This window comes from Orycteropus afer, unplaced genomic scaffold (assembly GCF_000298275.1).
Source record: "Orycteropus afer afer isolate SDZICR_OR568_19922 unplaced genomic scaffold, OryAfe1.0 scaffold00005, whole genome shotgun sequence".
In the NCBI taxonomy this organism is placed as follows: Eukaryota; Metazoa; Chordata; class Mammalia; order Tubulidentata; family Orycteropodidae; genus Orycteropus; species Orycteropus afer.
This window is the reverse complement of record NW_006921592.1, coordinates 24939672-24952508: the sequence shown is the minus strand read 5'-3', so window position 1 is coordinate 24952508 and position 12837 is coordinate 24939672. Positions and strand designations below refer to the sequence as shown.

At 40.7% G+C, this 12837-nt stretch overlaps 1 protein-coding gene across 1 annotated transcript in view; it reads left to right on the top strand.

Moving 5' to 3' along the window:
- Positions 1-290: 290 nt before the first annotated feature.
- The window catches only part of FBP2 (fructose-bisphosphatase 2), a 92501-nt gene continuing 79954 nt past the window's right edge, over positions 291-12837 (top strand). The window contains exon 1 of the mRNA XM_007939120.2: positions 291-460. Within this exon, the coding sequence (XP_007937311.1) occupies positions 291-460 (170 nt within the window). The remainder of the gene's footprint in view (positions 461-12837) is intronic.

The window sequence follows — 12837 nt, the reverse complement described above, 5'->3', positions numbered from 1 at the left end:
TGGTTCCTCTCAGAATCTTCTGAGAGAAAGTAGATCTCCAACTCTAGGCAGAGCAGTTCTATTTACAGCTTGCTTAGGGAGTCTTGGCAGCCTCCACCATCAGAGATGCCAGAGATTTCCTTGAGGGATTGTCCAGTTATTTCAGCCACGTGGGTTGGGGTGTTTTTTCTTAACAGACCTCGCATGGCTAGCACGGGTTTCTCCTCAGCTTTAATACCGCGGAGCCACAACCCTTAGAGATAAACAAGGTTTCCTGCAGGGATCACAGATTTGGGAAACTACCTGCCACAATGACGGACAGAAGCCCTTTTGAGACCGACATGCTCACCCTGACCCGCTATGTGATGGAAAAGGGGCGTCAGGCCAAAGGTACGGGGGAGCTCACCCAGCTGCTCAACTCCATGCTGACAGCCATCAAGGCCATCTCCTCGGCAGTGCGGAAGGCAGGCTTGGCTAACCTGTGAGTCCTGGGGTGGGAGGGGGTAGTGGGAACTTCAGGATGTGGCCCTCCAGGTGGAGTGTGGTATATACTCCAGGTACTTAGGCAAGAAACTGGAGCAAAAGCATATTTGCCTAAAATGTTTTGTTACATATATATAGTCAGCACACACACACACACACACACACACAAATCTAGGTAGTGAACAAACATGATCAGTGTACTAGTCTGTCAAATGTTCTGTATGCTTACAATTTTTCATAATAAAAAGTTGGGCTGGGGGGAAGCATATTTGCCTAATTGGTAAAATTGTGCCATTGAGGGAAGCTGCATTTGAAATTTCTGTCATGTCAGATTTCATAAAGGGGACTTTGACTTATTTCAAGAAAAAAACAAACTACTTCAAGACTTGCTGTAGAGAAGAACTAGATGGTGCCTGGCTACTACTGTCAACCAGTGCAGGAGAAGGATCAGTGCAGGAGATCCTGGATAGAGTGGGAGAACAATATGGAACAAAACTCAAAATCATAAAGGAAAAAAAAAATGACAAGGTTTACTGGTCTGATATGTCCGGTGAGACCCTGAGACTAAGGGTCCTAGTTACCCTTCAGAGTTGGAACTGAACTCTCCCTCGTGGCATCCAGCCAAACACCCCAAATATGGGGTAAACATTTACATCAGGTAGATACACTCCTTGGAGTGATCAATCATGGGAAAATGGAAGGGCAGTGTTTGCCCTGGGAGGTAGCTGGAGGTTGGGGTGGGGTAGGAATGGGAGTGCCTGGGAGGGAAGGACAGAGTGAAGAGATAACTATGGGGAGGAAGTGGGAAGAGAGCTGTTATGCTGTGGGGAATTGCAGTAAATATCGTGAAACAAAATGTGTATGGACTGCTGTATGGAAAATGAATTTGCTCTGTAAAGTTTCACCCAAGTCACAATTTTAAAAAAAGGCTTGCTATAGACACAAATGGTATGTAATTTTTCCAGTTATCATGGAGCGTTATGTTTATAAGCTCAGTGACTTGTTACATTAAATAACATAATGAATTATCATGACCTGTATTTGCACAGAGAAACAGCGAGGGGTGTTGAGGCTTCTTTTTATGTTCTTTGCAGGTATGAGCATTTAATTTGAACAGACTTTGCCCATATGTTAACCACCAGCTGCCACTGAGTCGATTCCAACTCATGGTGATTCCACGTGTGTCACAGTAGAACTTGGTTCCATTGAGTTTTCAATGGCTACTTTTTCTAAAGTAGATCTCCAGGCCTTTCTTCCCAGGTGGACTCAGATCTCCATCCTCAGGGTTCACAGCAGAATACCTTAAGTGTTTGTCCCACCCAGAGACTCCACCAACACTTTTGGGGCAAGGAATCATTCAGAAAATAGATAACTTCGCAGGGTCGGGTCCGAAATCTCCTTTTCATTCTTGAAAGGAGTCTTTTGCCAGCTACACGTTTCATGTGAGACTCTGTGAGTCTTTCTTCTTCTTCTTTTCCGCTTTGTGTCTAGGAAGGTGGGGGGCACTTAGGGAGAGGAAGAGGGAATTTACAGCAGAGCATTCTTCCACTTTGTTTTCTTCTACACTTTGCCCACACACAGAATAAGGCAGAGTACACGCTACTGCTGCAGAATGTCACAGTTCCGTGTTCAGTTTAAGTCTGTGATCAAAAGGAAAAACCAACAAGAACCAAACTCACTGCCATCTAGTCGACTCCAACTCATAGCCATCCTCAGAAGGAAGACTGGGCAATCTCCTCCCACAGAGATACTGCCTCAGAAACCCAAGGAGCGGTTGCTATGGGTCAGATTCTACCGAAGGGCAGTGAATTTGGTTTTATCTCTACGGAAGTAGATTGTCCAATCTTCCTTCTGAGGAGTGGCTGGTGGGTTTGAACCGCCAGCCTTCTGTTTAGCAGTCAAATGCCTTAGGCACTATGCCACCAGAACTCCTGATCAAAAGGAAACAGTCTCAATAAAAAGAGCAGCAGTTGCTGGGGATGCAGGCGGAAAAGCGAGGGATTCGTAGGTAGTAGAACAATGCATTTTGAGGTCAGTGAAATTATCCCGTATGATCCTGCCATGGAGGACATGATGCATTTGTCAACAGTAATATACAGCACAGAGTGAACCCTAATGTAAACTATGGATTATAGTTAATAATAATATATCAGTATTGGTTTATCAATTGTCACAAACACACACCAATGTAAGACGTTAGTAACAAGGGGAACTGTGGGTGGGAGGAGGGATACTGTGCTTTCTACACAGTTTTTCTGTAAACTTAAAACTACTCTTAAAAAAAAAAAGTCTGTTTTTGAAAGATTACTTAGCAAGGAAGGAAGGAAGGCATGAAGGAAGGAAGAAAGAAGAGAGGGAAGGAGGGAGGAAGGGAAGAAGGAAGGACAGAAAAGAGTCTACACTGGGCTTTTCGTGTTCTTTGTCGTTATCCAGTAGAGGTTCTCTCAGAAGTTGGAGGGATTCACTTTTTTTTTACCCCAAAATGCAGAAATAACAAAATCCAATAAATTAAAATATTTTTCTTAACTAAGTAGTGCTCTTAATACCAAAAAGGACTAGCATTATACCACAAAATAGAACTATCACAAGAATATTATAGACTTTATGCATCTAGGTTTTGTGATCCAGTAATGGATCCCAAGTTAAAGATGTGTTATGACTGGGTTTATCCCCCTCAGTGCATCCCATCAGCTGTATGTATTGCCTTCCTGGGCAACAGTATCCAAAGTCCACATTTAAGGACCTTAATGAATGTTGAGGAGCTCTGGTAGCATAGTGGCTAAAGCACTTGATTGCTAACCAGAAGGCCGGTGGTTCAAACCCACCAGACACTCCTTGGAAGGAAGGTTGGGCAATCCTATTTCCGTAGTGATACTGCCTCGGAAACCCAAGGAGGGGTCGCTATGAGTTGGGGCCGACTGGACGGCACATAACAACAACAACAATGAATGTTGGGTCCAGCTTTCCCTGCTTCTACCAGGCTGACTGGGTTTTGACACCGAAGACTGGCTTTGCTTATTTGCTTGATGCTATTTCCTTCGTGGCCCTGCTGCTTGCTGACACCTCATAGCATTGCTTACCCACCTTCTGCTCCATGCAGGACACTAGCTAGGCCAGGCTGTGGCGCTGTGATGGGGTTGTTATTAATCAGCTGCAAAAATCTCACTTTGTGGCAGTTAATTATGAAGTGGATTTGGGAATTAAAAAATTAAGGTGCTTATCTAACTTCATTTTTACTACCCTTGGATCATGGGCAAGGATTCACTCTCTAGGACCTGAGTTTCTTCATTTGTAACATGGGAAAGGTATTATTAGATCCTCATGACAACAACAACTCTTAGTGTTGTTAAGAATTAGGAAGTCCATGTGGTAACTATTTCAACACTGTAGGCCCCATAATAAATCTCAGCAAATGCTAGATATTACCAAGATTCCAGGAATTCTTGGGTAGTAGAAATGGTTAATGAGCAACACCAGAAATGTTGGAGGTTGGAGCCCACCAAGAGGCTTTTCGGAAGATAGGCTTGGCCATCTGTTTCTGAAAAATCATCCATTGAGAACTCTATGGAGCACACATGGAGTCGCCACGAGTGGGAATCCACTCCACTCCACGGCAACTGTTTTTTTTTTTTTTTTAAATACCATGATGTCAGCCAAGTTCATACCTGGGGAAATTTGCAGGCTCCTTCAGATCAACCACTAGGTGGCAGGCTCAGCCTGTGGAAACAAGATAACAGGATTCCTATTTTTTTGTTCATCTAAGTTGAGAGTTTGGTAGGGGAACCACATTCTGCCAATTCAGATGGCATCCTTCCTGACTTCTGTAACAGACACCAACAGTGGCAGCAGGGGAAGTACCGTTGTTTGGGAAGTCCTTCTTACTAACAAAATACTCAGATTATTTTAAAAGGCCCCTGGAATCTCTTCTCAGAGAGTTAAAAGTTTGCCCCTTACCCTTATGCTTCTAAGAGTGAAATTTCCACATATTCCTGTCACAGGTTTCATAAACATGATTTTAAAATTATCAGAAATTCTCCTCTGCTTCTTATTTACTTCTCCTGACTGTGAGAGGAGCTTTGGTGGCTTAGTGCCTAAGGCATTTGACTGCTAACCAGAAGGCTGGCAGTTCAAACCCACCAGCCACTCCTTGGAAGGAAGGTTGGGCAATCTACTTCCATAGTGATACCTTCTAGGAAACCCAAGGGGGGTTGCTATGAATTGGATCGAATTCTATGGCAGTGCTTTTGGTTGTTTTTTTTTTTTTACTGTGAGAAGACAGAAATGCTATAGTGATTGCTCTTGGAAGCTTCTCCATGGCTCATTAATGCCAAAATGGTCATAAAGTCCATTTTGAATTCTTCAGTAAATACTTTCATGCTGGTTAAAATGCTAACACTATTGTCCTATAGAAAACATCATTTTATCTTTGCCACCATTCGTCTGTCAGTTTGTCGTACTGTGGTGGCTTGCAGGCTGCTGTGAGGCTGGAGGCTATGCCACTGGTATTTCAAATACCGCGGGGTCACCACTGTGCACACGTTTCAGCAGAGCTTCCAGACTGGGAAGAAGGACAGGGCTATTGACTTTGGAAAACTTGGCCACTGAAAATCTTATGAATAGCAGTGAAACATTGTTTGATACATTACTGAAAAATAGAAGAGGACATGGAATGAGGGTTATCATTGCTGATGTCAGATGAATCCTGGCTGAAAGAAAAGAATACCAAAAAGATGTTTACCTGTGTTTTATTGACTATGCAAGGGCATTAGACTGTGTTGTTCTTGTTATGTGCTGTTGAGTCTGACCAGACTCATAGCAACCCCTCCTTGGGTTTCTGAGGCAGTATCACTACAGAAGTAGATTGCCCAACCTTCCTTCTAAGGAGTGGCTGGTGGGTTTGAACGGCCAGCCTCCTGGTTAGCAGTCAAGTGCCTTAGGCACTATGCTACCAGAGCTCCCATTAGACTGCGTAGATCATTACAAATTATGGATAACATTATGAAGAACTGGAATTCCAGAACACTTAATTGTTTCTCATGAGAAAGCTATACATAGACCAGGAGTCAGTTGTTCAAAAAGAACAAAGGGATAGTGGATGGTTTAAAATCAGAAAAGGTGTGTGTCCGGGTTGTGTCCTTTCACCATACTTATTCAGTCTGTATGCTGAGCAGCTAATCTGAGAAGTTGGTCAATATGAAGAAGAACATGGCATCAGGATAGGAGGATAACTCATTAACAACCTGTGATATAGATGACACAACCTTGCTTACTGAAAGTGAAGAAGACTTGAAGTACTTAGTAATGAAGATCAAAGACTACAGTCTTCATTATGGATTACACTTCAACATAAAGAAAACACAAATCCTCACAATTGGATCACTAAGCAACATCATGATAAATGGAGAAAAGATTGAGGTTGTCAGAGAATTCATTTTACTAGGATCTACAATCAATGCCACTGGAATCAGCAGTCAAGAAATGTATGCACTGGGAAAATCTGATGCAAAAGACCCCTTTAAAGTGTTAAACAACAAAGATGTCACTTTGAAAACTAAGTTGTATCTAATCCAAGCTGTGATATTTTCAATAGCCTCATATACATGTGAAATCTGGACAGTGAATAAGGAAGAATTGATGCATTTGAATTGTGATTTGGCAAAGAATATTGAAATTACCATGGGCTGCTTGAAGGACAAACAAATCTGTTTTGGAAGTACAGCCAGAATGCTCCTTAGAAGCAAGAATGGCCAGCTTTTGTTTTACCGCCTTTGGTCATGTTGTCAGAAGGGACCAATCCCTGGAGAAGGATGTCATACTTAGTAAAGCAGAGGGTCAGTGAAAAAAGGGAAGACCTTCAATGAGATGGATTAACACAGTGGCTGTAACGATGGTCTCAAGCATAGCAAGGATTGTGTGGATGGTGCAGCACTGGGCAGTGTTCCGTTCTGTTGTCCATAGGGCCATTATAAGTCAGAGATGACTTGATGTCACCTAACAACAGCAACAACAACAACTGCCATGGAGTCAATTCTGACTCATAGTAAAAGTTTTGGACAAAGTAAAACTGCTCCATAGGTTGCCTCATCTTTCTCCTATGGAGCAGCTTGTGGGTACGAACCACTGACCTTTTGGTTAGCAGCTGAATTCTTTTACCACTATGCCACCTGAGCATCTTTAATAAAGATTAGAGCAGGAATAAATGAAACAGAAAACAGACAAACAATAGGAAGAATAAACAAGAGTAAACATTGGTTCTGTGAAAAGTTTAACAAAACTGACAAACCACTATTTTTGTTTTTGTTTTCTAACATTCTATTGTGATTTGCATGAACATTTACACAGCAAACTGGTTTTCCATTCAACAATTCATACACAATTTGTCTTGTGACATTGATTGCAAGCCCCACAATGTAACAGCACTCTTCCCACTTCCTGCCTGTGTTCTATTCATCTTTCCTTCCTATCCTTTACTGCCTCTGAGTATATCCCTGGGCAAATGCTGTCCTTTTGATGTCCTGTGGTTGATCGTTCTAAGGAATGCATACTTCTTTGTGTTATTATTCATTCTATACATCTGTCTATTGTTTGGGTGAAAGTTGAACCACAGGGTGAGTTCAGGCTTGAAGGGTGTTTGAGGACCATATTTTTGGATGTTCCACCACTAAAAAAGAAAATTACAGATCAATACCCCTTATGAACATAGATGCAAAAATCCTTAACAAAATCCTAGCCAATAGAATCCAACACCATATTAAAAAAATACATCATGACCAAGTGGAATTCATATTAGGTAACACAAAGATGGTTCAACATTGAAAAACAATCAATATAATCCACTACATAAAAAAAAAAAGAAAAACAATCACATGATTATATCAATCTATGGAGCTCTGGTAGCATAGTGCCTAAGGCACTTGACTGCTAACCAGAAGGCTGGCAGTTCAAACCCACCAGCCACTCCTCAGAAGGAAGGTTGGGCAATCCTACTTCTGTAGTGATACTGCCTCGGAAACCCAAGGTCGCTATGAGTCGGGGCTGACTTGATGGCAAATAACAACAACAACAACACGCAGAAAAGGCATTTGATAAAATCTAACAGCCATTCCTGATAAATACTTTCACCAAAATAAGATTAACAGGGAAATTCTTTAACATAATTAAGGATATATACATAAAACCAATGTTGTTGTTATTATGTGCCGTGGAGTGGACCCAACTCATAGCGACCCCTCCTTGGGTTTCCAAGATGGTATCACTACGGAAGTAGATTGCCTAACCTTCCTTTTGAGGAGTGGCTGGTGGGTTTGAACCTCCAGCCTTCTGGTTAGCAATCAAGTGCCTTAGGCACTGTACTACCAGAGCTCCTATGGCCAACATTATTCTCAATGGAGAGAGGCTGAAAGTGTTCCCCTTATGGGAACCACACAAGATGTCCTCTGTTACCACTGCTATTCAATATTGTGTTGGAAATCTTAGCCAGAACAAAAACACAAGAAAGGGAAATAAAAGGCATCCAAATTGGTAAAGAGGAAGTAAGAGTAAGACCTGCTATAGAAAATAGAAAATCACAGAGATTCAGCAAGAAAGCTACTGGAACTAATTGAAATTTTCAGCACAGTGGCAGGGTACAAGATCAACATGCAAAGATTATTTGGATTCCTTTACACTAACAAAGGGAGCTCTGGTAGCATAGTGCCTAAGGCACTTGACTGCAAACCAGAAGGCTGGCCGTTCAAACCCACCAGCCACTCCTCAGAAGGAAGGTTGGGTGATCTACTTCCGTAGTGATACCGCCTCAGAAACCCAAGGAGGGGTCACTATGAGTTGGGGCTGACTCGATGGCACATAATGACAACAACAACACACTAACAAAGAGAACACTGAAAAGAAATTAGGAAAACAATAATTGAGTTACCAAAAGGAAAAAATACATAGAAATAAACCTAAGCATAGATATTAAAAATTTACACAAAGAAAATTACAAAACACTACTGCAAGAAACCAAAAGAGACCTACATAAATGGAAGAACGTACCATGCTTGTAGATAGGAAGAGTTAACATTGTGAAAATGTCAATACTGCCCAAAGCAATCTATAGATATAATGCAATCCCAACCCAGATTCCATCAACATTCTTTAAAGAGATGGGGGAAAAAAACCCCACCAAGTTTATATGGAAAGGAAAGTGACCCAGGTATGCAAAGCACTACTGAAGGAAAAAAAAAAAAAAATAGGAGGTATCATACTCCCTAATCTCTAAACTGTACATCACAGTAGTCAAAACAGCCTTATACTGGTACATGACAGACACGTAGACCAATGGAACAGGGTTGAGAATCCAGAAACAAATCCTTCCATCTACGGACAGCTGATCTTTGAAAAAGTACCAAAATCCATTAAATGGGGAAGACAATATCTTTAACAAATGGTGTTGACGAAACTGGATATTGATCTGCAAAAAAATGAAACAAGATCCATACTTCACACCTTATACAAAAACCAACTCAAGTTAAATGGATCAAAGACCTAAGTAAAACCTAAAACTATAATGATCATCAAAAGAAAAATAGAGATAAATTTATCTAATTTGTGACATAAATAGTCTATCAAACATAACCTAAAATACACAAACAGCAGAATATGTACTAAACGACTGGGATCTCCTGAAAAATTAGTCAAAAGACTTCTCCAAAAGAGTAAAAAGAGAATCTATAGACTCGAAAAAAAAAAAAAAAAATTGTACTGACATATCTGATAAGTGACTGATCTCTAAAATTTGTAGAAAACTTCAATATCTCAACAATAAAAAGATACATAATCCAATTTTAAAATGCACACAAGACAATGAACAGATGCTTCACCAAAGGAGATATTCAGGTAGCCAACAAACACATGAAGGATGCTGACAATCATTAGCCATTAGAAAGATACAAATCAAAAGAACAATAAGATATCATCTCACCACAGCAATAATAGCTCAATAAGACAGAATATTATATATATATGCTGGCAAGGGTGTAGAGAGACTGGAACACTCATACACTGCTGGTGGAACTGTAAAATGATACAATCATTTAAAAACCATTTTTAAAAAGCCAGGGTGGATAGCCAGATACAGGTAAGAGGGGGGGAGCCCCCAACTCCCAGGCAGAAGGAAGTGGGAAAGGCAGGGTGGACAGCCAGACAGCCGGAACAAGTAAGGGAAAGGCGAGGAAATTGGCGGAGCAGTTTTGGAACAGCTAAGGGAGATAAACTTGTCTGTCAGTTTGTTGTACTCTGGCAGCTTGCATGTTGTTGTGAGGCTGGAGGCTGTGCCACTGGTGTTTTAAACACCAGAAGGGTTGCCCATGGTAGATGGGTTTCAGTGGAGCTTCCAGACTGAGACAGTCTCAGAAGAAGGAAGAGGCCATCCACCTCTCAAAAAATTGACCAGGGAAAACCTGATGAATAGCAGTGAAACACTGTCTGATGTATTACTGGACAACTTTATGAGTAGCCCTGAAACATTGTCCAATACAGTGCCAAAAGATGAGCACTTCGGGTAAGAAGGCACTCAAAAAATGACTAGGAAAGAACTGGCTTATCAGAGTAGAACCGAACTTAATGATATGGATCAGTAGAGGTTTTGGGACCTCCATTTGCTGACATGTCACAACTCAAAAGAGAAGAAACAGCTGCTAACATCCATCAATAATTGGAACATAGAATGTATGAAGTTTGAATCTGGAAAAATTGGAAGTTGTCAAACATGAAGTGGAATGCATAAAGATTCATATCCTAGGTATTAGTGAGCTGAAACGGACCAGTTTGGGTCATTTTGAATCAGACAACCATATGATCTAGCATGCTGGGAATGACAAATTAAAGAAGAATGGTGTGGCATTCATTGTCACAAAGAATATTTCAAGATCTATTGTTCTGGTTACCTAGTATTGATCTGACAGGATACCACAAATGGGATGGCTTGAATAAACAGAAGTTTATTCTCTTGTAGTTCAGGAGGCTAGAAGTCTGAGTTCAAAGTACCAGTCTCCAGGGTCTGTGTAAAAGCCCCTCGACCTTGGGCTTCAGCTCTGCCTCTTGCATCCAGCCCACTGAAGCTAGAGGCATCTCTTCACTCAGGCAGCTACTGGCTGCTGAGGCTAACAAGCCCAAGATCAACAAATAAAATGGCACAGCCCTGATGTTATCAAACCACACGGTAGCCATTGATTCAAGTCCATTGTAAGTCCCAAAGTTGGCAGAGCATGGCAGGCTGCTGAATAATGACAAGGCTACATGCAGGGTCCAAGAGTGCCATAAGCTAGAGACCATTCCCAAAGCTGCTACGTATATATGGAAAGCAAACCACACACCCAAAGGCAGCTGCTCAGCTACTCATAGTAGATTTCACCATGGAGTTGATTACCAGTCTTATCATGGGTAATACTACATCCAGCTGCCCAGCCACTCAAGCAGGCCCAGCCAAGTTGACACACAAACATAAAGACCACATCTATCCTAAAGTACAATGCTGTGATGATAAGACAATATCCACATGCCTACAAGGAAAGCCAGTTAATACTACTATTATTCAAATTTACACACCAACCACCAAAGTCAAAGATGAGGAAATTGAAGATATTTACCTGAAATTGACCAAACATGCAATCAAGATGTGCTGATTATCACTGGTTATTGGAATGTAAAAGTTGGAAACAAAGAAGAACCACCAGCACTTGGAAAATATGGCTTTTATGATAGAAATTATGCTGGAGATCGTGTGATAGAATTTTGAAAGACCAACAACTTATTCATTGCAAATACGTTTTTTCAATAACACAGATGATGGGTATACACATGGACTTCATCAGATGGAGTACACAGGAATCAGATTGACTACATTTGTAGCAAGAGACAGTGGAAAAGCTCAATATCTTCAGCCAAAACAGGCCAGGAGCTGATTGTGGAACAGACCATCAGCTGCTCATATGCAAGTTGAACTTGTAAATGAAGACAATTAAAACAAGTCAGAGTCAAAATACAACCTTGAATATATCCCTCCTGAATTTAGAGACCATCTAAAGAATAGATTTGATGCACTGAATGCCAATGACTGAAAACCAGAAGAATTGTGGGATAACATCAAGAATATCATCCATGAAGTAACCAAAAGGTTATTAAAAAGATAGGAAAGGAAGAAAAGACCAAAATGGATGTCAGAAGAGACTCTGAAACTTGCCCTTGAATGGAGAGAAGCTAAAGCAAATGGAAGAAATTACAAGATCAAAGAGCTGAACAGAAGATTTCAAAGAACAGCTTGAGAAGACAAAGTCCATTATTATAATGAAATGTGCAAAGACCTGGAATTAGAAAACCAAAAGGGAAGAACACCCTCAGCATTTCTCAAGCTGAAAGAACTGAAGAAAAAATTTAAGCTTTGAGTTGCAATATTGGAATCTTCTATGGGCAAAATATTGAATGATGCAGGAAACATCAAAAGAAGATGGAAGGAATACACAGAGTCACTATACCAAAGAGAATTGGTAATGTTCACCCCTTTCAGGAAGTGGCATATGATCAAGAACTAATGCTATTGAATGAAGAAGTTGAAGCTGCACTGAGGGAAGTGGTAAAAAACAAGACTCCAGGAATTGATGGAATACCCATTGAGATGTTTCAAAAAACTGATGCCATGTTGGAGACATTTACTTGACCAAGCCAAGAGATTTGGAAGACAGCTACCTGGACAATTGACTGGAAGAGATCCATATTTGTACCCATTCCAAAGAAAGGTGATCTCATAGAATATGGAAATTATCAAAAAATATCATTAATATCACATACAAATAAAATCTTACTGAAGATAATTAAAAAATGGTTGCAGGAGTATATTGACACATAACTTCCAGAACTGCAAGCTGGATTCAGAAGAGAATGTGGAATGAGGGACATCATTGCTAATGTCAGATGCATTTTGGCTCAAAGCAAAATATACCAGAAGGATGTTTACTTATGTTTTATTGGCTATGCAAAAGCATTCAATTGTGTGGATCATGACAAATTATGGATAACATTGAGACGAATGGGAATTCCAGAACACTTAATTGCACTCATTAGGAACCTGTACATAGACTAGGAGGCTGTCATTAGAACCGAACAATGGGACACTGCATGGTTTAAAATCAGGTAGGGAGTGTTAGGGTTGTATCCTTTCACCAAATTTATTCAATCTGTAAGCTAAGCAAATAATCTGAGAAGATGGACTATATGATGAAGAACGTGGCATCAGGATTGGAGGAAGACTCATTAACAACCTGAGATACGCTGATGACACAACTTTGCTTGCTGAAAGTGAAGATGACTTGAAGCACTTACTGATGAAGATTGAAGACT